Source organism: Dermochelys coriacea, chromosome 3 (assembly GCF_009764565.3).
Source record: "Dermochelys coriacea isolate rDerCor1 chromosome 3, rDerCor1.pri.v4, whole genome shotgun sequence".
NCBI classification, from domain to species: domain Eukaryota; kingdom Metazoa; phylum Chordata; order Testudines; family Dermochelyidae; genus Dermochelys; species Dermochelys coriacea.
The window spans coordinates 171,177,948-171,203,075 of NC_050070.1; the positions used below are offsets into that span (position 1 = coordinate 171,177,948).

A 25,128-nucleotide genomic window follows, 5' to 3' on the forward strand; every position below is an offset into this window, starting at 1 on the left:
TGAGCTTAATATTTATCCTCTTGTGTTTCAAATATTATCTTTTTCTAATATTACATTTTTCTAAAATGTCCCACTGATAAGCTTTTTTGTTGTTTGTTTTACTACAAATTGACTAAATTAATACTGCAACAATCTTAAATCCTGCTCCTTAACTTAATGACCAAACACTGGGTCTTTCGGGCTTATAGCTATATATTTGATATAAGTATCTTGTTATCCCTACAATGTATCTTCCAGCTAGTTCCTGTGATCTGGTAAAGTCACTAAATTGACAAGATTCTTGCTTTGAAGTGAGCAGAAAGTTTATCTCTACCATTCCCTTGTGCCAGTTCCAAGCTAGCACAGAGGGCAAATGGACAATGTGTATGGTCTTGAAAACCCAGTCAAAATTATATCCTAATTTATAGGATTTAGAGATGGCTTATGAAGTTAATTTGAAACATAACATTTTAGTCCAGTATAAACAGGTCAAATACACTGAATATAGCTGTCTATATCTTTGCTCTAGGACCTGGTGAGGCACCCAGTAATTCCCCTAGTATATTAGCTATGCTAGAAACTTTGCAAAATGCACCTCATCTGGAAGTGCACAAGGACATGATCAGATGGATACTGAAGGTAAATCAGAGTTTTATTTCCAGGATTTTTCATGAATGATATAAAATGTTCACAATACATAGCTAATTAAATTGGGCTGGTTTTAGAAAGGCATTTTAGAAAAAGTCACCATTTCCTTATGCTCTTCTCCACCAGTTTGTTTGTTGCATCCTCTCATCTTACAGCATCCAGCACAGTGGCGTTCTGGTCCATGAATGGGAACCTTATACACTATCATAATACAAATAATTGTTTGTTAGCTATTTAAATGCCATAAACTAACTAATTTTTCTTGTTGCAGACTTTTAATGCCATTAAGAAACTAAGAGAGAGCTCTTCTACGAGTCCTGTGCCTGAGACTGAAGGAAATATTATAGAAGAGGTAAAAATAAGCTGCAACAGGTTGTTGTTAGTTGTACTAAAACAGATATAGGTCATGAACTGCAATGGACTACATTTTTAATTAGTGACCTAAAATCAGACCAGAATCTGCAGATATGTCTTTTTTAAAAATATAGTTCACATTCTGGCACACAAGCTGTAGTTTAGTCAGCCTAGTACAGAGACGTTAGTTTAGTCTGTGGGGAGGGGTTCTTACTATATAACTTCATCACTGAGTTTGCATTTTTCCTGCCTGAGGCCTCCCTAGCTGGTAAGCAGGGCCTGGAAACTCTACTCTTTCCATTATTTCTGACTATTTTGGAGGCTGCTCGGAGACATTTAAGAGAGAAATATTGTTTCTCCTGTTCTGTAGGTCATTCCATGTGAAAGGGTATTAGATCACCCTACCTATTTAGGTCTAGACTGTGCTCGTTAGGCATGGCTTGGAGTAAAGGGTATTGGGAAGACACAGTACCTTAGGGAAGCACAACTTATATGGAGGGGAAGGCAGTGCCATGGAGGAGAAATGAAGCAACCTCTGCACTTCTGGGACTCGCACATGGACTGCAATTCTGCCTGTCTCTTACATGAGCCAGACAGATGAGAGGACGGCATAAGAGCCAAATGGAATAATTCTATTTATTTATTTTATTTAGATGTATAATCTTTTGTGACTTATAAATAACTGAGGAATTAAAAAGTAAATACGTTCAAAATTGGAAATGTAACATTAAGTTCTTGGAGTGCTTGTACATGTTCATTCCAATGTAGGTGTGTGCATGCCCCGAGCACAGTTGCTGGCGTTTTTTCCCTTAGTGGTATCCATTTGGTTGGTTCTAGTGCTCCCTGGCATCGCTCGCTCATAGCCTTTGTATAAAGGTCCCTACCGACCCCGCTCCCCTTCAGTTCCTTCTTACTGCCCATGATGGTTGCTGGAATCTTCATTGCCTAGGCAATACTTCTCTTAGTGGATTTTCTCTCAGTTTTAGTGTACATAGTTATTGTAGTTTTAGAAGTTAGTGTAGTTTTAGTAGTTTCTAGATCGTTTGGGCTCCTCCACTTTTAGATAGTGGAGTTGTCCACTGTCCCGGTGCTGAGGCATGCTTCGGTCACCAGGGTTCAAGCCTTGCACTTTGTGCAGTAAGTCTATGCCTTTGAGAAACCCGCACTCAAGCTGCCTCAAGTGTTTAGGAGACGCTCATAGGAAAGACCGCTGTCAAATTTGCAAGAAGCTTAAGCCCTGGACTCAGAAGGACCGAGCTGCTCGACTGAAGATCCTATTCATAGAGGCAGCCCTAAGGCCAGCCTCAGAGCCACGCTCAGACTTGGCACTGAGTGCCTCGGTGCAGAGCGCTCCTCCATCAACCCGCGTCTCCTGTCACTGATCATCTTCCCTGGTGCACAAGAAGAAACACTGCAAGCACCAGGGGAAGAGGAGTATCTTTGGTGCCAAAGGACTAGGGAGAGAGCGAGACCCATGCCAGACTGCTCTTTGTCCCCGATACGTCACCGTCAGGAACCTGCAGCCATGGCACCACAATGCCCTATAATGATGACTCAGAGTCACTGACAGCTGCAAGATCTCTTCAGCGACCCTCTTCGGCACCGAGTGGCACAGCACCGCCCCAGTCTCCACAGTGCAGCTCATCGTCATCAGACTTGGAAGTGGGATTGTAGTCCTCCACATCAGTGCAGCCAACCCCGCCACTCCCAAGGCGTTCTTACCCCACCTCAGCACCGAGTTCTTTGGTACCCCCGAGCACCTGGCTGTCATATCTATGGGGTCTGCCTACCATGCAGTGGCCCTTCTGGAACCCTTAGGGGTTTTTCCCCACCTCAGGGACTTCTTTGAGAAGCCAGGGCACCACCGGTACTGCGCAGGGATACCCCAGAACCGGACTCTGGTACCGAACACAGCACCAAGCCCCAGGACAAAGCACTGCAGGCTCCTGTGAGTGCTGAGGAACCAACCAAGGTGCCTGGTTCAACATTAGCACCCTCTACCTCCTCTCTGGACAAGGCCACGGTGGCACCAGCGACCTCCCCATCTCCAGATAACAATAAGGCTTACCATGATCTGTTGAAACAGGTAGCCTCAAACCTAGGGATCCAAGCAGCGGTGGTCAAGGAGGTGACATGTGGCCTCCTGGACATGCTTTTGCCAGCGGGCCCCTCTAGAGTGGCTCTACTGCTGCATGATGCTCTCATGGAACCGCTTAAGGCCCTGTGGCAAACCCCTGCCTCCCTCTCAACGATGGCAAAGCTCAGAGTGGAAATACTTTGTCCCCGCCAAGGGGTACGAATTTCTTTTTTCACACTTCCCCCCCCCCCCCCGGGGTCATTGGTGGTCGCAGCAGCCAATGAGTGAGGTCACCCAGGACAGCCAGGTTCTACACCCAAAGCAAAAGACGCTAAGAAGTTGGACCTATTTGGGCAGAACGCATACTCCTCAGGGGCCTTCAGCTTCATATAGTTAACCAGGAAGCCCTGCTGGGGCGCTATAACTTTAATATGTGGGTATCAGTGGCAAAATTTGGGGAGCTATTTCTCCAGGAACCCAGGCAGGTGTTTTCCTCCCTAAAATGAGGAAGGCAAGACCATGGTTCGAGCGTTGCTGCACATTGCCCTGGATGCTGCTGACTCTGTAGCCAGGTCAATGGCAACTGCGGTTTCAATGCATAGGAGCTCTTGGTTGCAGTCCTGGGGGCTTCCCCAGGAAGTACAAAAGACCATCCCGGATCTCCCATTCAAGGGCATCTCACTTTTCTTGGAGAAGACGGACGATAGAGTGCACAGCCTTAAGGGTTCCCAGACAACCTTGAAATCCCTGAGACTTTATGTACCCAACAAGTTCAAGGAAGCGGTATAGGCCTCGGCAGATGAGCCATTACTTCCCGCAGACTACCAGGCAAGATCAACAGAGGAGGGCGAACAGGAGATTTAGGCTCAGGCCCCTTCCCCAATCTTCCTCGATAGGCCCTGCGCATTCGTTTCCCAGACAACCTGTGTCGTCCAAACACTCGTTTTGATGAGACGCTTGAGGTCAACATCACAATCCAATATTTACTTGATCCAGCTACCCTAGTTCTCCAACTGCCTTTCCTATTTCCTGGATGCCTGGGTCCACATCACCTCAGACCCCTCAGGGTTCTTGGCATGATCCAATTCCTTTCAACCCCCTTGCCCTTCCCTCTTCAGGGACTCTTTTCACAAGCTTCTGTTGGAACAAGAAAGCCAATCCCCCCTTCAGGTGGGAGCTGTCAGGAGGTTCCTATTCACTTGAGAGGAAAGGGGTTCTATTCCCGCTATTTCCTAATTCTGAAAGCCAAAAGTGGTCTTAGACCTATTCTAGACTTGTGACATCTCAACTGATATCTCAAGAACCTGAGGTTCTTCATGGTCTCCTTGACTTCCATCATTTCCTCACTGGATCCCAGGGATTAGTATGCTGCCCTCGATCTAAAGGATGGCTACTTCCACATTTCAATTTTTCCTGGTCACGGGCGTTTGGTAAAGTTTGTAGTGAACGGACACCATGACCAGTTTATGGTGCTCCCTTTTAGCCTGTCAACCGCCTTGCAGGTTTTCACAAAGTGCATGGTGGTAGTAGCAGCCTTCCTTAGAAAGAAGGGAATCCCCATGTTCCTATACCTTGACAACTGGCTGGTCAAGGGCAGTCCAGAGCACAAATGGAGGCCGCCATCTGTCTCATCCAGTCAATCTTCAAAGCATTAAGCCTTCTGTTAAATGTCCAGAAGTCCACCTTGATCCCGGTTTAGAGAATAGAGTTGATTGGAGCACTACTCGACTCTGTGCAAGCAAGGGCTCTACTTCCGGATGACTGGATCCTCTCAATTATGTCCCTAATAATCTCTTCAAGGTCATCGGATCACAACCATGCGAAACTGCCTGAGCATCCTGGGTCACATGGCGTCATGCATACATATAGTACAACACACTAGACTGACTCAGACCTCTACAAACCTGGCAAGCCACGGTCTACTCCCCCTCTTGCCATCACTTGGACTCAGTGCTCATGATTCTGATACATGTCCTCAACTTGCTAATATGGTGGCTGGACAGCCAGATTGTATGTGCAGGGGTACCCTTCTCAAATACCCAGTCATCCTTATCTCTGGTATGCGATGCATTGGCTTTCTGCCAGGGAGCCCACCTGAGGTCCCTCAGAACCCAAGATCTTTGTACTCAAGAAGAGCTCTCCCTGCACATCAGTGTCAGGGAACTTAGGGCAGTGTATCTAACCTGTCAATGTTTCTACCTCACCTGACTGGCAAATCCATTTCAGACCTCATGGACAATACGATTGCTATGTTCTACATAAACAGGCAGGGCGGGGTGTGTTCTTTTCCCCTGTGCCAGGAAGCAATCCACCTGTGGGAGTTCTATATCAATCACTCCATCAGTCAGAGGCATCTTATGTTCTGGGACTCAGAACCAGATAGATTAAGCAGATCTTTCTCCTCTCACTGTGAGAGGCCTTTTTATCCAGACATTCTGAGGGACATTCCCCAGTGATGGGGGACACCCCTTACAGATCAGTTTTGCACCTGAACCAACAGGAAATGCCACCAGTTTTCCCTGCGAGGTCACCGCCCAGGGTTTCTTGCAGATGCATTCCGGTTATAGTGTACAAGTCACCTGTACTACACATTTCCTCCTATCCCACTGATTCACAAGGTTTTGATGAAGATCAAGTGGGACTGAGCATGGGTCATCCTCCTAGCCCCGGTGTGGCCCAGGCAATATTGGTTCTCCATCCTTCTAGCCATGAAAATGGAGATACCACTGCAGCTTCTGCTGAACCCAAACTTGATATCCTGGGGTCATAGCCGGCTGTGGCATTTGAACCTTGCACCCTTTCATCTGATGGCCTGGGAGGTCCATGGCTGAATCCAGAGGAGCTAGTTTGCTCGGAGCAAGTCCATGAGGTCCTCATGGGGAGTAGAAAACCATTCACCAGAGCCACATACCTGGCAAAAATGGAAGTGATCCTCTATCTGGTGTTCTTGACATCAAGTCCTGTCCTTGCAGTCATCCCTGCAGCTTATTCTAGATTACCTGATTCTGCTCGGACAACAAAGTCTAGCCCTTTCATCAGTCAAGGGCCATTTAGCGGCTAGCTTGGCCTTCCATCCCAAGATTGACAACTGCTGTCTTTTTTTCATGGTCATCTGGTTTCTCAAAGGCTTGGAGAGAGTATACCTGCAGGTTAGGGCTCCCACCCCCACATGGGACCTAAACTTTGTCCTGTCAAAGCTCACAGAACCCCCGTTTGAACCCTCTGGCAACATGCTCACTGTTGCATCTCTCCTGGGAAGTAGGCTTCCTGATGGCCATCACTTCGGCCAGGCGGGTTTTGGAGATCCAAGCCTTCACCTCAGAGCCCCCATAGACGGTCTTTTTCAAGGACAAAGTTCAGTTGAGACCAAAACTGTGATTCCTTCCGAAAGAGGTGTCACAATTCCATTGCAATCAAGCAGTTTTTCTGCCGGATGTTCTGCTGTAAGCCACATGCAAATAGAGAAGAATAGTGCCTCTGCCGGTTACATATTCGGTGTGCCCTGTCTGTTTTACATACAAAGAACCAAACCATTCCACAGATCCACTCAGTTCATTATAATAGCAGAAAAAATGAAAGGTCTCCCCATTTCTGTACAGAGAATCTCATCGTGGGTTACTTCGTGTCTCAGAGCATGTTACGAGCTCGCAGATATTCTGCCCCGGGTTAACCTACAATGCAGTCTACAAGATCCCAAGCCTACTCCACCACTTTTTTGGCACAAGTTCCAATTCAGGACATCTGCAGGGTGGCAACTTGGTTGTCAGTTTACACGTTCATGACTCCCTACGCCATTACAGAACAGGACAGAGAGCATGCCAGCTTCAACTGGGCTGTGTTCCAATCGGCCTGTCTCTCCAAACCCACCTCCAGTGCAACTGCTTGTGAGTCACCTACACTGGAATGGACATGTGCAAGCACTTGAAAAAGAAAAAATGGTTACTAGCCTTTCTGTAACGGTTGTTCTTTGACATATGTTGCACATGTCCATTCCAAAATCTACCCTCCGTCCCTTCTCTGAGGTGGTCAGCAAGTAGAAACTGAAGGGGAGCGGGGTTGGCAGGGTCCTAATACTGACGCAATGAGCATGCTACTCCAGGGGGAACTAGAGCTGATCAAACTGATACAACTAAGGGGAAGAAATTCAGCAACTCTGGTGGGGACATGCACACATCTCCATTGAAATGGACATTGTGCAACACATCTCAAAGGATAACAGTTACAGAAATGTGAGTAACCGTTTTTGGTCCATTGTAATATGTTTTAAAAATTATTAACTGAACAATAAAATTGCAGGGTTCACGAGATAAAGACAAAGCTGAGAGGAAGCGAAAAGCTGAGATTGCCAGGCTGCGCAGAGAGAAGATCATGGCTCAGATGTCTGAGATGCAGCGACACTTCATTGATGAGAACAAAGAACTCTTTCAGCAGACTTTAGAAGAGCTAGCTACTTCAACCTCCAGAGTACTCGATAATAGGTGAAGGGGAAAACATTTTAAGTAACTCTTTGAGAGAGTTGATAAATCTCTTTTGTTACTTTCAAATCAAATATCTTTCTATTTGAACTCTAAAGCTAAATTTTCCTTTTCTCAGCTGACAACTGCCCAGCTCTTTCAGACCATTTGTTGCTTTTTCAGACCACTTTTTCCCTGCACACTGCTAAGATTATAGTTGAATTTGCACTAAATATCCATGACTGATTGATTCAGAAAATTAAACAGACAAAAAAAACCTGCCCGACTTATAAAATCTTGGTTAGGAAGTGTGGCCAGCATAATTAATTGTTAATTATACTAGGGAAAGTTGTTTTGGACATAGGGAAGTGGGAGTAACTTGTATCTGTTTGTGGGGAAAAGTTATTTGTAACCAGCTGAAGATCTAAATTAAGGTGTATTTTGTGGGGGATTGGCAGATGGAAACCATGTGGTATTTGGTATGTGAAGCAGTTGGGGACAGCTGGGAAAAGTACAAGCTTGGCCTATACTTATATATTTCTGTTTGATCTGCTCTGAATCAAAATTTATAAAACTGTATAGTAGTACTTATGAAATCCTGAATGTAGTATTCCAAACCTAACAATAGACCATTAACATTAAAAAACTTACATTAAAAGAGTGTTAAAATGCCATCTTAAACTAACAAAACCAACCTGTTAAGAAGTTTTTTGTGTAAAAACCAAAGCCTCCAGTATTTGAGTTTGGATGCTATCTTCAATGATAATCCCTGTCTACTAGGTGTAATTGGATATTAAATTATTGTCGTCCTACTTGTAAACTTTAAAAAACACTTCAACCTAAAGACTAAGATTTGCATACACCTCTCTAGCTTTTACTTTCAAGCTTAATGTTAATGGTTTAACTGCAATTTTAATCTGAAAATAGTTAAAATATGATTTCAAGAAAGCAAAGAATATTTTCATGTTGTCAAAATCTGGAGGACATAAGGTCTCTCTGAAATGTATAGTTGTACAGTGGTTTTTGGGGACACATGCATGGATGTATATACAGTAACTCCTCACTTAACGTCCTAGTTATGTTCTTGAAAAATGCAACTTTAAGCAAAATGATGTTAAGTGAATCCAATTTCCCCATAAGAATTAACTCTCCCCCCCCCCCCATTTATATTATGTTGCAGGGAAATTTTTTCACCAGACAAGACATTATATACATATACAGTATAAGTTTTAAATAATTTTAAACAAACAAATTAATAGAGTACTCACCAATGATGATTGCGAAGCTTGGTTGAGGCAGGGATGTAGTGGGGTTGGGGCACCGGGGCTTGCTCTGCTCCACCTGCTAGACACTCCAGCTGGGGAGCGGGCAAGCCCCTGTGCCTGGGCCCCGCTCCCAGGCTGGTGCACTGGGCTGGGGGGAGCCAAACAACGTTATAAGGGAACGTTGCAGAATTTTAAAGGAGTATGTTCTCTAATAAGTCAGCAACCTAATAACAAAACAACGTTAAACGGAATAACGTTAAGTGAGGAGTTAATATGACAAATGTTTGCTTATTTACAAAATGAAAATGAATGAATATAAAACTACACCAATAAACTAATAAAAACTTAAAGCATGATCTAATTTAAATAATTGTCAAATAGTGTACTCACTAGTATAATTTGATTCCAGTCCTACAGTTTCAGATACAAAGCTTACAGCTTTGGGACCAAAGCAAACTAGAGTGACTGAACGGAGACAGGTTGTTACCTGTATATTGTGTCAAGAAGAACAGGAGGTTAAAGTGGACAGCAGGGCTATGGTCTTGGCAGCATTTGTTCAGAGATCTACTGTATTGTCTAAAAACCGGAACAAAGTTATTCAGGATCCTGGTAAGTTGTGGTCATATTGTGACTATAACATTCAGAAAGAATCATCTGTATCTGCCCTGATTCGTATTCTGAAGTAGAGGTGTTCCACTGTGCCCCTTTTTATTAGTTAGTTATATATTTGTGAGCAAGTTCAGACATTGTAGTCGGTGGCAAAACGCTCACTGACTTTGTTAGGGACATGCCTCATAAGTAGTAGCTAGGAAACACTGGCAATATAATATCTAAAACGCTTCCTCTAGTCGGTTATAAATTCAGTTATTGAAAACCGAGGTGTGTTATATGAAGGTACTGAATATTTTCATGGGTAGAGTAACGGGAATGAGAGAGGGTCAATATGGATGTATTGGAGCTGATATACAAGTCATTATTAAAAGACTTGTGCATGTGAAGCCATTAAATGTTTTCCAGTTACTTGAGTTTGTAATGCCAAGCCATTCCTCAGTGGCTTTCAGATGTTAGTCCCACGTTTTTCTTTATTCCATCCCGATTATCGGTGTAACTGGAAGCCTGATAGTGCAAGATCTAGCAAAAATACTCCACTGTCTGTCTGGTAGGCAGAGGCTGAAATAAAATATGCTATAATAAATTAAGAGGCAGTGCTGATATCTAGCTACAGTGGAGCTGCCCGCCCCAGTGTTTCAAATAGACCTTTCACTATGCATGAGGAGGCTTGTTAGGAGCAGAATTACCAGCTCAGCTTCATGGTTGCCTCAGCCATTGAAACTCCTATAGTTTTCTGCCTGAGGATGTCTGCAGTGCAGGTGGGAGCGAGTTGCACAGCCTGTCTATACAGACTCATTAGCAGAGTCCAGGCTAGCATGGTAAAAGTTATAAATGTGAATGCTCCTGCTCTGGCTTTCAAACTCACTCTATCCTCTAGGCTTGAGAGCTTGAGCTGGACTGTCCCATGTTAATATTTTAAGTGTGCTAATGCTAGCTCCCACCTGCAGCATAAACATATCATCAGAGTCCCCCAATTCTCCCCCATTTATGCCCTCCTCAGAAATCACCCTGGGCCATAACCTCTCACTGCACTGAGGATATATTATTAGGACATAAATAGTACATATATCAGTTGTTCTATACCTGGATTTATGTTAAACATTTGGCAGCAGTCGGTTCATTTAATGTGCACAGGTGACATATGCCTTAATAATCTGTATTAAAATATTTCTCAGTACAGGGTTGGTTTTTTTTTTTTTTTTTCTTGTTAGATTCTTTTTGGTAGAGAAACTCAGAAAAAACACTTTGGTTTCAAGACTTTTCTGGAACAGCTAATTTTTGGTTGGTTGGGATTGCCTCATCCTAAATATTCTCTGTTTTATATTACGTGTATGAAAATACACAGAACATTTTTTCTGTACTGAACCTCTCTATTCCACTTACAGAAGATGAATAATGTTCTGTAGGCCTGATTTCCTCCCGCCCTCCCCTGGGGTGCTGAGCACCCAAAATTCCAGTTAAACTGAGTGGGTGCTGCTGGTGTTCAGTGCCTCTGAAATTCAGGGCCTGTTTGATTATTTCATCTTTAATAACTAATTATTATGTATTTATAACTGAGCCTTTAAACTGTGTTTCAAATGACCTAGCTAAAAAGTGTATTTGTAGGGACTGGTAGTATGCTTTAAATTGACTTTTTCTCAAAGGACTAATAAAAAGGTGATTCTTTAATAACATTTAATAAAGCATGTAAATGACAAATGTAAATATTTTAATGTCAGAAATAAACCTCTATTTATTATAGAAAGATTTAAATGCAAAATTGTTTGTTCTTCTTATGCAGAAAAATATGACCCATTATTCATGCATCCAGAGCTATCATGTGGAACACACACGGGTAGCTGTGGACATATTATGCACGCCCACTGTTGGCAAAGGTAATTGCCATGTTTAGAGTTAATAGAAGTGAACTTTATTTTAAACTGGACATAAATGATCCAATCCTTGAGCAAATAATTTGCAGTGAATAACTTATTTGTGCAATATAGCCTTTTCTTCTGCTTGTAGGATGTCCGTATTTCCTTGAATTTGTTCTTTAATTTGTTAGACTGCTATTTTTGCTGGTACATCTTGATGCAAGTATTCAGTATTCAAATGAAAAGGAGTACTTGTGGCACCTTAGAGACTAACAAATTTATTAGAGCATAAGCTTTCGTGAGCTACAGCTCACCGCTTCATTAGTTTGTTGATTAGTCACAACTCTTTAAGGCATTGCTTCTGTTTCCTGATTAGAACATAGTTTATGATCAGGAAAAGAGCTTGTAGAATAGTGGAAGTTGGCAGTATGTAAGGGCTTGTCTACACTTGGAAATTTAGTAAAAGAGCTATTCTGGAATATTTATTTCACTATAAGATCCCATGTGGACACTGTCTGTCTGTCTGTCTGTCTCTCTCTCTCTCTCTTTTGGAATAAGTTCCTGTTTCTCATTTAGCTTAGTCTACTTTCCAAGTGGCTTTACATCAATATTTGTTTGTTCTGCTCTGAGCAAGCAGACTCCCACCCTGCACTCAGGATGGAGTTCTATGTTTGGAATTTTGATTCTTAAGTGCTCCAGAACTAATTACTGCATAAAACTTTGTCTTGGTACTTTGGTTTCCCTGGCAATGGCCAACAAAACTGTGAACAGGGAACAAATTTTCATAAAGAGAATGAAGAGGCACTATTCATTGCTAAAATTATTTTTTTTTCTGAATAAACCTGACATCTAGGATTCTCCCCAAACCCTTCTTATAATCTATTTCAAACTTACTTTAAAAAAAATCTAGAAAATCCTGATCTTGCTTTATGTGAGCTGAGGTCATTGCACTAATTTTTTTGGTTGAAAAAATTAGCTAGAGCTAGCAATTCATAATATTTGATCAACAAGAATGTAACTTTCATATCCAATATTTGTAGTTTAGATAATGTTCTTACATGAGCATGGAAAAAATGTCAGTACATATTGATGGATACATTAAAATACTATTTTACTTACAAACATTAAATAAATATATTGTTTTCTAAAGGTATTTTGATGCTGTTCAAGCAAAGGAGCAACGAAGACAACAGAGATTACGTGTGCATACAAGTTATGATGTTGAAAATGGTGAATTCCTTTGCCCTCTTTGTGAATGTTTAAGCAACACTGTTATTCCTCTGCTTCCTCCACCAAGAGGTTTATTTAACAGGTCAGTTTGCTTTTATAAGTATCCTGGTTAACTATGGAAAAAGCTCCCTCTTAAATCTGTGTAATCTAAAGAATCAGGGCACAATTCTGCACATGCCTGTTACCAGAGCTACACATAAGATGAGATGGTAAATGTTTGCAGAGTTGGGAGGTGCATGTGTACTTATAACAAATTTTAAAATGCTTTGCTGTCAGTGAAACTGGAATGTGTATTAAACACAGTCAATGGACTACAGAATTGCCAACTCACATTGGTATAGAGTCTTGTGATATTTTTTAAAAAGCTGCTCATCTCAGGGGACAGCAGATTGTCATGTGAAAATCCTGAGCTTTTAAAAAATTTTCACCATTTCCCATTATTTTAATAATCTGAAACTAGAACCAGGTTGCCCTCAGTCAATATAGCTGCCTCTTGTGCTTTGTGGTTTGGAAATTACAAGAGTATAGAGGGACAGGGAAATGAGGATAACTGTGAAGATAGAGGAATGTGTGGAGGGCAGAGAGGAAGATTGGTAGGAATCACGAATATAGAGTGTCAGGAAGGGTGACTGATTGGAGTCAGCAGGAGAGGAAAGGGCTGGAAGGAAATTGAAGGACTGTAAAGGGAGAATGGGAAAGGCAGGAAAAATCAGGGAGAAAGGTGAGTGTTGGGGGAAAGGTGGGTGCAGAAAGGAAAGAATAGCTGCTTCTGCACACCAGGGAGTGGAGTTGCTCTCATTATTTGTGTGTGTGTGTGTATTTTTGTGTACTTGCAAGGTTGAATTTTCCACTTAATATATGATCCCACATGCACTAAGGATTTCCCTCAGTCAGAAAGCAGACCTCCAAAACAACTTGAATTTATTCTTGTTAAATCATATGTACCAAATCCATTATTTTGGTGGGTAGGGCATCGTGGCTTCTTGCTTTAATTATTTTGGTAAGAACTTCAAATACCTTTGGGCATAGGTGCCCTGTACACAAATTTATTACAAGTTTTAAACATTAAATATTTATTTTTCAACCATGTGGCAGGGCTCACTTGCTCTTGCTCCTGCCTCTACTCAAGTCCACGAACAGCTCAGAGCTTTTTGCTGATAAAACACCCGGTGCAGTTTATTTACAATATTAGGTTCCACCAGTTTTATACAATATATAGCCTTACCCCTATAGTCATAGGAAGCCCTCTTCTCCTTAGGCAAGCTGAGGAGAGTGATCCTCCACTTGCTTCTCCACTTCCATCTTGTGCCTCTTGTATCATCTGTGTAATGGCTTAATTAGCCTCTTAGTTCTCCTCAACCCATCAATTAGGCACAGCTCTTCTTAATAAGATCTGTTCTAGAGTAATTAATTATAGTTGCAGTGACCAGAGTGCTGGCTCAGCTGTTGGTGCCCAGCACCCTGTCACAAACCTACAATTCTTAAGGTCTTTGTAGATAGTACAGCAACTTTGTGGTCTGCTAAGTTATTAGAAGTTACTAATAATACTAACTGACTGCATCAATGTGCCTCTGTATGATAAAACTAAATCTTGCATTAGTGCTGCGGAAGAACATAAGAATGGCCATACTGGGTCAGACCAAAGGTCCATCCAGCCCAGTATCCTATCTACTGACAGTGGCCAATGCCAATTGCCCCAGAGGGAGTGAACCTAACAGGTAATGATCAAGTGATCTCTCTCCTGCCATCTCCACCCTCTGGCAAACAGAAGCGAGGGACACCATTTCTTACCCATCCTGGCTAATAGCCATTAATGGACTTAACCTCCATGAATTTATTCAGTTCTCTTTTAAACCCTGTTATAGTCCTAGCCTTCACAACCTCCTAAGGCAAGGAGTTCCACAGGTTAACTGTGTACTGAGTGAAGAAGAACTTCCTTTTATTTGTTTTAAACTTGCTACCCATTAATTTCATTTGGTGGCCCCTAGTTCTTATATTATAGGAACAAGTAAATAACTTTTCCTTATTCACTTTCTCCACACCACTCATGACTTTATATACCTCTATTATATCACCCCTTAGTCTCCTCTTTTTCAAGTTGAAAAGTCCTAGCCTCTTCAATCTCTCCTCATATGGGACCCGTTTCAAACCCCTAATCATTTTAGTTGCCCTTTTCTGAACCTTTTCTAATGCCAGTATTATCTTTTTTGAGATGAGGGGACCACATCTGTATGATATATTCAAGATGTGGGCGTACCATGGATTTATATAAGGGCAATAAGATATATTCTCCATCTTATTCTCTCTCCCTTTTTTTAACGATTCCTAACATCCCATTTGCTTTTTTAACTGCCATTGCACATGGAATTGACTTTTTCAAAGAACTATCCACGGTGACTCCAAGATCTTTTACTTGATTACTTGTACAACTTGATTAGTTGTAGCTAAATTAGCCCCTATCGTATGTATAGTTGGGGTTATTTTTTCCAATGTGCATTACTTTACATTTATCCACATTAAAATTCATTTGCCATTTTGTTGCCCAGTCACTTAGTTTTGCGAGATCTTTTTGAAGTTCTTCACAGTCTGCTTTGGTCTTAACTATCTTGACCAGATCTTAACTATCAGTGGAACACATGAATACAGTTTTCTTCAGTATGTCTGTTTCTGTTGCATGTACTGTCTCCATGTAACAATGAATTATTGAGTTTCTCTAGGTCGAATGTTGTCAAAGCAGATAAAACTAAAAAGGTTAAGGGTGACTTTTTTTTGTAGATTACAGTACTGCTTATCTTTTGGCCTTTGTAATAGTTTTGAGACCATGAAAAAAATATATTTACATACAGTCACTTTTGTTCAAAGGCACTTCATAAAGCAAGTTCTCTTTGTGAAATCCATAAATATTTATTGTTTTGGTCATTATCTGTTGAAAATTTCTATTGCCTACATAGATACACATATAAGTTCAAAACTCTCTCTTCACAAGTTCTGGAATATAATAATAATTTTTAATGGTATCCTGATTGGGTTTATAGAAAAAATATCTAATGTAAAAGATCCATGTAGCACAGTGGCACATGGCAGAACCTGTAGTTGAGTAACCATCAATCATTATCAGATTTAGAGGTCAGAGCTGCATTAAAGAGATTTGCTCTGTCAGAGTAGAATCTACCACACGCAAACTGTCATGTGGATTAGTTGTCAGTTGTCATTCGTCCCCCTCCTTGAATACTGTTTTATTTCTCATGGCAAGTACATTTTACAGGGGCAGCGACAAAACTATCTCCACGCAACCTGAAACAAACTTTTATGGTTAAGTATTTACTAATTGTAACATGGGTCAAAAGTCATATTTGCAACCCAAAAAAACTAACAATAATTCAAACATGAAATTTGATTCTGTTGAAACTAAAATCTTTATGGAGACCTTAAGGCCTCAGGATTTGTGAATTTCTGTCATCCCTGTTGATGATGATATACAGATAGTACTTTGAATGAAGTGTTTGATATTGCTATCACAGTGAGTTGGTCTTCTGAATTAGGGGGTAGGAGATTTTAGCAAATGTGTAAGATGCACCACTGTAGAATATAGGAAAACTAAGAGTAGTACTTTACATGGTAAATCCGAGTAATCTATAAAATATGCACACGTACCAGATATTCTATGGCACAGTGAAGCAGGACTGTGTTTCAGTTTTTAAAAAAAAAAAAAGTCATGATGGCATATGGTGATGGCTTATTGCATTTTGAAGTATAATTATGGTTTACCCCCCTCTTCTCCCATAATCTTAATATCTGATTTTTTTCTCAAACTTTGTGCTCACCCTTACATAGGAGAAATTATGCAAATTATTCTTTTTCAGAAAGAGAACATCCTATATATTCTGAAATATTTTAGTTTAATTTTTAAAGAATGTATTTATTCTGTCTTTTTTGACAGCTTGGATTTTTCAGACCAACCAAATCTAGCTCAATGGATGAGAACAATATCCCAGCAAATCAAAGCATTATATATACTTTGTGATGAAGAAACTGCTAGTAAGTCTGAAGATCTAATATTATATATCCTGAAGTATGGAAATGTTGTTGTGTCACTGAAAAGAGACTTGGCAAATTGTCACTTAGACATGGAGGTTTTATCTTCTGGTATTTTATGTAAATCCAGATCAGGTTGATAGTCTCTCTGAAAGTTCTCATTGCGTAACTGCTCCTATGTGAAATGACTTTGTTGGTCTCCAGTTAGTTCTTAATGTACCAGTTTCATATGTCACAACTGATATAGCTGGCAACCATGTTTGCAGTCTCCGTACTGAAGCCAAGAATTACTTGGCAATTGAATTAACACTTTCCATACAGCTGGTCCTTCCATAGTGCAGTTGAGATGATGCTGGCAAAACAATGTGGTGAAGTTACATCGCCACTGCCCATGTTATAATTATTCTGAGGAATTCAGAACTTCAGTTTCTAATGTTGTCAGTCTGCAACTTTCATGAGCAGTAAAATTCACATATAGATAAAATAATATAATTACAGAGTTTATTGGACTTTTTTTATACAGATAATTCTTGTGGTAACTTGGAAAAAATGGATGAGCTACAGCTACCTAAAGGATTTAGGCCAGACTTCCAACCAAAGTATGTATTTAGTCTTTAAAAATTATTCATACCTTTTATGCTATAGCAGGGATATAATATAGGCAGAGGTGAAAGTAAGCCGGTACGCCCAGGTACGGTGTACCGGCAACAGCTGGTGCACCATATTAGGGCAGCCCTGCTTCCCCAGGGGACAATTTAAAGGGCCTGGGGCTCCCAGCAATGGCTGGAGCTCCAGGCCCTTTAAATTGCCTCCAGAGCCCTGCTGCTGGAGCCCTGGGGTAGCGGCTGCAGGGCTCTGGCAGCTATTTAAAGGGCCTGGGGCTCCCGTGCTTCTATTGCCCCGGCCCTTTAAATAGCCGCCAGAGCCCTGTCGCCACTACTCCAGGGCTCCGGGGGCTATTTAAAGGGATGGGGCAGTAGAAGCAGGGGAGCCCCAGGCCCTTTAAATAGACCCTGAAGCTCCGGGCTGCTGCTGCTACTCTGGGGGGAGGGGGGCACTTATCTTACAGGGTGGGCTGGGACTGGCTGTGACCCCCTCAACCCCGCCCTTTCCACCCTAGACCCCGCCCCTTCCGGGGGCCAGAGCTGGCCCCAGCGTATCGGTAAGTCACTCGACTTACTTTCACCCCTGGATATAGGTCTAAAACTGGGGTATATTTGTGTGCTATAATGCTTCAGCTGAATAAGCTAAAGAACTCTGAATCACAATTCCATTAGAGGAGCTGAGCTTATGTTGAGAATTTGGCCATTGTACACCACTACTTTTGCACTACGGTCAATCCTCAATTTACACGGTAGTTATGTTACCTAAAAAAAACACTGTGCAAATAAAATCGCATTAAAAAAATACCGAGGGTCTCTGGGACATAAGGGTTTTGGTTCCAGGCTGACAAGATGATCTCCCCAATTTATACAATACGGTACAGTTATAGGTTTTATTAAAAATTTTTAATGAAATTTTAAACTTATTACAGTACAGATATTAACCTTTACTGTTGTGGAAGATGAACTTGATACAGTATCAGCATCATGTTGAAGTCAGAAGTCTGAGTGTTTATCTAGGATGTCTGGGGAGTGTGGAGTAGTGGGGTGGGGCTTGAGTTTGGGTGAGTAGGCAATGACGAGGGGAGGCAGGAGGGATGGGGCAGGAAGGGTGGGGCTGCCTCCACTCACCTCCTCCAGCTGGCTTTGCGGGGGGTCCATAGACATTCTGGCAAGGGGCCCCCCCAGGCATGCACCTGGGATAGGGGGTTAGGGTGCAGCAGCTTGCACTGCTACGCCTACCCACCTGGTGCTCCTGCCACAGTGTGGGGTCGGGGGCTTGCCCTGCTCCAGCCGCCCAGTGCTTCTGCTGGAGATCAGGATCAGGGACTTGTCCCCCTCCACCTGCCTGTCGCTCCTGCCGGAAAGCGGAGTCAGGAGCTTGGCCCATCCGGCGCTCCTGCCGGGGAGCGGGGTTGGAGGCCCACCCTGCTCAGGCTGCCCGGCGCTCTTGCCAGGGAGTGGGATCAGGGGCACGCTCCGTTCAGGCCGCCTGGCGCTCCTGCTAGGGAGCAGGGTTGGGAACATGCCCTGCTCTGCCCGGCTGGAATGCCAGGCAGGTGGAGGGGGGTAAACCCCCCTGCCCCGACCCTTTTTTAATGGGAAAATGAATTGGCACAAATTACTCACATTAGAATCTTAACGATATTCTATCCAATTGTGTTGAGGGCAAAGTCTGGGTAGTGCTGTATAAATATGTAAAATTCCAGTCTAATCCAGACAACCAAAAAATTGATTACTGCATTGCATGGCACAAACTGTTTAAAATAGCATAAAATGCCAAATCCTTCTTCCAGTATTCACACAAACGCCACTGTTTAGTTAGTAGACTACTTTGCTTGAGTCAGGTAAGCAGGACATGGTCCAAAAGATCTGTCAACTTTGTATAAATCAGAGCATTCAGATATTATGCTTCCACTTGATGTTTAAATTGCCTATTTTCAGAATAGACTTTTAATACCAATAAACCAATATCTCTCATCTCAGGAGTCTTTATTCCGAAAGCATTAAAGAGATGCTGACAACATTTGGTACTGCAACATATAAAGTGGGACTGAAGGTGCATCCCAATGAAGAAGATCTGCGTGTACCCATAATGTGCTGGGGTAGCTGTGCTTACACAATACAAACTATAGGTAACATTTTATTTGTAGGAACAACTACTGTGTGTTGGCAAGAGGCTTTCAGATTTTTATTTAAATTTACAGCTCTGAAATTTTTTTTTTTTTTTTTTTTTTTGCCTTCTGCAGAAAGAATTTTAGCTGATGAAGATAAACCATTATTTGGTCATTTACCTTGCCGACAGGTAAGATAAAATAGCAGCCTCCGTTCTGAATCACTGGGTTATCTTTTTTTTTTATTCCAGAGTGCCAAAATTATAGCCTGAAATTATTGGAGAGTTTCATTTTAACTTGGGTTATACCCTTTTCTCTATTGATATCTGATATATTAACTTGAAACAAATGTAAAATATAATTAAGTTGTTTGTTCTTCATGAATGCTAAGTATAATAGGCTTGGGTTTGTCTCGTCATAATGACAACCAAAGCAGGGAGCTTTGACATTGTAATTGTGTTCTGTAAATCTGTTTACACACACACACACACACACACACACACACACACACACACACACACACACACACACACACACACACACACACACACACACCCCTTTATTACTTCGAATTTTTCACATAATCTATATCTCTCAAAATTATGTGATAAAGACTAGCTAGCTACCTATCTAGAGTAATGTACTATATAGAGTCATAAAGGCATCATTTTATTCCATCTTGAAGAGCTTAATTGTGGTGATTAGTTTGGGGTTGTGCGGTGTTATTTTTGTTTTTTTAGGATGACTGCCTTACTTCATTAACAAGATTTGCAGCAGCAGACTGGACAGTTTCATCTCTTTCGGCAGTACAGGGTCACTTTTGTAGGCTCTTTGCATGTAAGTTCAATACATTATACTAATTATTTTTGCATAATAAGTACAGCCACTGGTAAAGCTGACAAAGATTAGCTTACAGCGAGCAATATGATTATCTGAGAAACTATATAAGAAGATAAAACCCTGAAGAAATTTTAAAAGCTGTGAGACTTGCAGACATTCTTTTTTATCTAAAATGTACATGATTTAACATTAATTTTATAAGAACATTTATTTCTGGTGTACTTATTGTTACTGTGAATGCAAGAATCAAGTTTAAAAAATACACTACAGGAAAATGAAATTTACAGAATCCCTATTGTGGAATGGACTGATGGCGGTTTTTCTTTGTGACCCAGATTTTTTTAACTATTGTTAACAATATTTTAAATAATTTGGATCAATAATGTTGCGATTTCTTAGTATTAGAATTCAGGGGTGTTTTAGTTTGAGTAGCTGGAAAGCATAGCTTTTGATACTGGCTGGAAAAAAAAAATCTAATGTAATTACATTGTGTTAACTTGAAAACTATTTGAATTAAAATATCAAAGCCCTAAGCTTGAAGTGTTTGTAGAAATAGATGAACAGTCTTAGACATCCCAACACTTGAGATCTAAGTCCTCTGAAATAGAATATAATAAGATATATTAGCCTGATTATTAGAGATTGTGCTGCTCAGGACCTTTGAAAATCAGGCCAATATCTATCCCTTTGTATAAATATATGTATGCTATAACCAGTATATTTCTTGATGAAAAGAACAACACTGTCAAGAATTAAGTAATGTCAGTGTCAATAGAACCCCAATTTAAAATTTAAAGCTCTATTAGTTTCTCACCTTTTTTTTCTTCAAGTTACTCAAGTCCTTGTAAGTTGAGATAAGTGACAGTAGTAGTAATAATAATCGATAAAGCAACAATTACTTTAACACAAGGTTATTAGATGGGATGGCTTGTAGGGGCCGCACTATACGAAAAGTGCTGTTTTCAGACAATGTTGAGATTCATATATACTCTGAAGTTATTGATAGAATCAGTAGAAATGGATCAGTTGCTGACATCTGCAGTACTAAAGCCAACAGTGAACACTTGCAGTACTAAATCTCTGATAGAAATTAGGGGGAAAAAATTATCATAGGTGTTTATATGGGTTTATGTTGAATTTACCAAAACAGTAGCACTTGTAATCTGAAGGTATTGGAACCATCACAGCAGTAAATTGTTCTCAAATAACAATAGCTGTTTAAATTTGCCTAAGTATTCTTCAGTTATTAAGGGAAGATTAAGTGCTCTGGAAACAGTAAATCACCTCTTCACTTGGAGTATTTGCAGCTGTCAACATAAAAATATTCTCAAGTGTGGTGGCTTACATTACCGTACAGTCTGTGACTAAGATTTTTATGATGATCTTCATCTGGATTTTACTGTTTGGGGTAACGATGTTCAGAGGGAATGCTTTGTGATATTTTTCTTTGGATGTTGCTTTAAATAGTAGATGGTTGTATGTTCAAGGAGGTTGTTCTTTTGTTTTGGTTTTAAATGGAGTACTCTCCATGCAAAATGGGTGATCTATTATTGCGTGGAGTGCTTGATTTATATTTACTGTATGTTTGCTATTCTAAGCTTACATTTGCACATGGTACACTTAAAAAAAATCATACTGTTTTTTTAGTTGCATTATTATTCCACTGGTTACATTTATTTAAAGTAAAATAAAGTGCCAAATCAAAGCAGAGGTTTAAACCAAGGCTCATATTAAGCTGACTCTCAGCCATATACATATCAGCTGCTATCCTATTTTCCAAAATCAAAGCTCTTTTTTTGTTTTAAAGTGAGTCTGTAGCAAAGACAATCTCAAAAATGTGGTCTCAGCTGGAACAATAACTCTGAGAGGTGTGTCACTTTCCCCATTCGTCTCAGTGAGGTGTTGTCATCACTGGGCTTCTGAATTAATTTAAATTTTAGCATAGTAATTAATTTGTCTTATAAAATAGGAGAGAAGATTCAGAGATCTACACAATTTCTGTGAGTAAGGTCTCATTTTGGTGCCATAAGTGGAGACAACACCACTTATTTATTTTTTCCCTTGTTAAGAAGAAGCCAACCCCAAAGAGCACTGCAGAGATTATGGATATATTGAAGCCCAGAGAAGGGAACCAGGCTCAAGTAGCCCAGCAGAGTTCAGAGAGCTGCATAATATCATATTTTAAATGTCTGCATAATCTACAGTGAGCAGTGTCTCATTTTGGTGACACGCCTGGGCAGAGCTTGGGAGAGTACCACCACTTTTTCTTTGCAGTCCCAGTTGTAACCAAAAGAAAAATCAGAATAGAATGTACTATACAGTTTTATACAAATTAATTTGTTCTTATCAAATTTCGGTGAAATATAAAGTTTGGAAACTAGAATAGAACCTGCTCCAGCAGTGTGCACAAGTTCTTGACTTAATTTATTTCTAGTCAAAAACGGAAAGAACTTGTGAGTAGACACTTAAATCATTTAACACACAATTAAGATTGCTATAGTCTATTCTGTAGCAAAAATCAGTGCCAATTCTTTGTTGTGTAATTAATAAATTTTTTGTTTTTATATATTCAGCATTGGTGCCTAATGAAAAAAATGGAAATCTTCCATGCATACTTGATATTGACATGTTTCATTTATTGGTAAGTTTTTCATAATGAATACACCTACACCTTTGGTCCTATAGGTTACATCTACACTGCAAAAAAAAACATGGGGCAGTGAGTCTCAAAACCTGGGTCAAATGAGAGCGTGTGAGCCCCATGATTCTATGGGGCTAAAAATTGCAGCGTAGACATTCCTGCTCAGGCTGGAATCCAGCTCTGAGATCCTCACCGGGTTTCAGAGCCCAGGCTCCAGCCCAAGCAGGAACATCTACACTGCTACTTTTAGCCCTGTACTCTAAGCCTGAGTCAGTTGACCCAGGCTCTGAGACTCGCACTGGAGGGCTTTTTGCAGTGTAGATGTACCCTTGGGCATCTTTTATATATCAAAGCTGCAGTTATATATTTTCTGCATAACCACAAGAGTTTTGAGGAAAATGTATGGCAAGTTAGGATTCCTTCTTACAGATGTTTAGACTTTTTTTTTTTAATATTTTTTGCTACAGTTTATTCTCTGACTTGGGGAAAAAGGGCAGGGAACCCCACATTATTTGACAGTTATCCCTATGTCACATGAAGGAATGGGATAACTGGCATTAAAATTAGTCCCATCGAGTGTCCTGCAGCACAAAGGATGACATTAAAAAAAACCCTGACTTATTCTTGAGGCTGTGCAGAGAAGAGGAAGACATTCATTCTCTTACGCTTTCTGTTTTTTTCTATTACAGGTAAGCTTGGTGCTCTCTTTTCCTGCCATATACTGTCAGGATTTTTCAGGGGTTAGTCTTGGCACTGGAGATCTTCACATCTTCCATCTTGTCACAATGGCACACATAGTACAAATTTTACTTACTTCATCAACAGGTAATGCCTCTGTTTTGTTTCACTATAATTTTTTTTTTTTTTTTAATGAACACTAAGGCCGGGTCTACACTTGAAAGTATAGCTAAGCTGCTACTTCATACAAGCAAAGAACCCTTAGTGCTAATTAAAAGCATACTCTGTCAGTCACAAATCACACACCCCCATCAGCATAACTGTGCTGGCAAAAGATTATGGCTTAGGCTGGGTTTAAACTTTTATTTCCTAAAGAAAATAATCTGTGCTTACTAAAAGAAATTAATGCATCCTGCTTTTAGTATTCATGTAACAAGAGGGTCTGGATATGGTATATTGTGCAAAAAAGATCTGTTCTATGTGACATTGGCAGCTATTCCTGATCCCTGGGAGGAGACAAAACAATCTTTTCCTTGTTTTCTAACGGGGCATTTCATTTGTTTGTTCTTGGCCTTCTTGTCAAAATTTTGGTTTATGTCATCATTTTAAATGTTTGCTACCGATGATAATATAGCCAGGTCTTTAATGCTTCTTTTATAAACACCTGTGGTATTCAGAGCTTCACCTCCTCTCAACTATTTGTAAAAAAGATTTGTCCATTAAATATAATTAAGTGATTTTCTAGGTTTAGAATTGTACCCGATATATTTTTTTCTTTGATCTTCAGAAGAAAATGGCATGGACCAAGAAAACCCTAATGGTGAAGAAGAAGTAGCAGTGCTTACTTTGTATAAATTTCTTTGCCAGCATACAGGAAGGTAAAATTATAGTCTCTAGTTTACACAACCATTATTTGCCTCCTGGTCCCACGACAAATCTGTAACACCATATAAAGGCTAAATTTGATGTACTGATGCTGTTAAGAGAATCATATTTTAAATTCAAAAGTTCTTACTCCTTGTGTGCTACCAATTAATCCTGGTTCATGATTAGCTGAAGAAAGTCACATGACAAATCAGAAAATTTTTGTAATTTACCTCCTTAGAGTTCAGTAATATTGTACTATAGAATAATTTTGATTAGCCATTTGGCATACGTAAATAAATCTTGATAGGTTGCAGATGAGTTCTGAGAACTTATTTACTTCTTAGCCACTCAGCCTCTCCCAAATTTTTGATTCCTTATTGTGTTATCTATTGAAATTTAGAGATTCATAAAAAATATTTATCTTCCCATTAGTGTTAGCTTCACATTTGTTTTAGCCGAAGTCAAAAACTTTGTTATTTAGCTTGGCAGCTTTGTATTAGCTCTATTTTCTTAACTTAGTCATAACATTTTACACGCGCGCGCGCACACACACACACACACACACATACAGAGTAATTTTATTCATTCTGTTTTAAGTGCCTTGAAAGAAATGTCCTCAGGCTGGCATCTGTGCAGGAGTATAAAAGCTGGAATTATGCCTTTCTTGAGATGCTCTGCTTTGTTTTTCCATTATTTAAATGGAGTCCCAGCACCCTCAGAAATTCAAGGTAATGTCCATTTATTGCTAGATGTACAGGGACAGCTTTGTAAATGGCATGGGGAAAAATGATTTAAATGCTAACGAAAATAAACCACATTAAATTTTCCTTTCTGTAGTAGCTGAAATTAATTAAATGTGGACTTATTACTGATTCAGGA

The 25,128-nt window shown here is 40.5% G+C and overlaps 1 protein-coding gene across 9 annotated transcripts in view; it reads left to right on the forward strand.

The window, feature by feature from the left end:
* Positions 1-25,128, forward strand: part of UBR2 (ubiquitin protein ligase E3 component n-recognin 2) — a 124,545-nt gene that overhangs the window by 66,880 nt on the left and 32,537 nt on the right. For all 9 annotated transcript variants that reach the window (XR_006280278.1, XR_006280279.1, XR_006280277.1 and 6 more), the window contains 15 exons: positions 509-618; positions 899-979; positions 7,355-7,536; positions 9,187-9,386; positions 11,170-11,263; positions 12,393-12,554; positions 16,413-16,510; positions 17,031-17,106; positions 19,096-19,244; positions 19,359-19,414; positions 19,964-20,060; positions 22,637-22,704; positions 23,394-23,529; positions 24,170-24,260; positions 24,847-24,977. Coding sequence is in view for 5 of the 9 variants with exons in the window: in XM_038397673.2 (XP_038253601.1) it covers positions 509-618; positions 899-979; positions 7,355-7,536; positions 9,187-9,386; positions 11,170-11,263; positions 12,393-12,554; positions 16,413-16,510; positions 17,031-17,106; positions 19,096-19,244; positions 19,359-19,414; positions 19,964-20,060; positions 22,637-22,704; positions 23,394-23,529; positions 24,170-24,260; positions 24,847-24,977 (1,731 nt within the window). In the remaining 4 variants the exon portion in view is untranslated. The remainder of the gene's footprint in view (positions 1-508; positions 619-898; positions 980-7,354; positions 7,537-9,186; positions 9,387-11,169; positions 11,264-12,392; positions 12,555-16,412; positions 16,511-17,030; positions 17,107-19,095; positions 19,245-19,358; positions 19,415-19,963; positions 20,061-22,636; positions 22,705-23,393; positions 23,530-24,169; positions 24,261-24,846; positions 24,978-25,128) is intronic.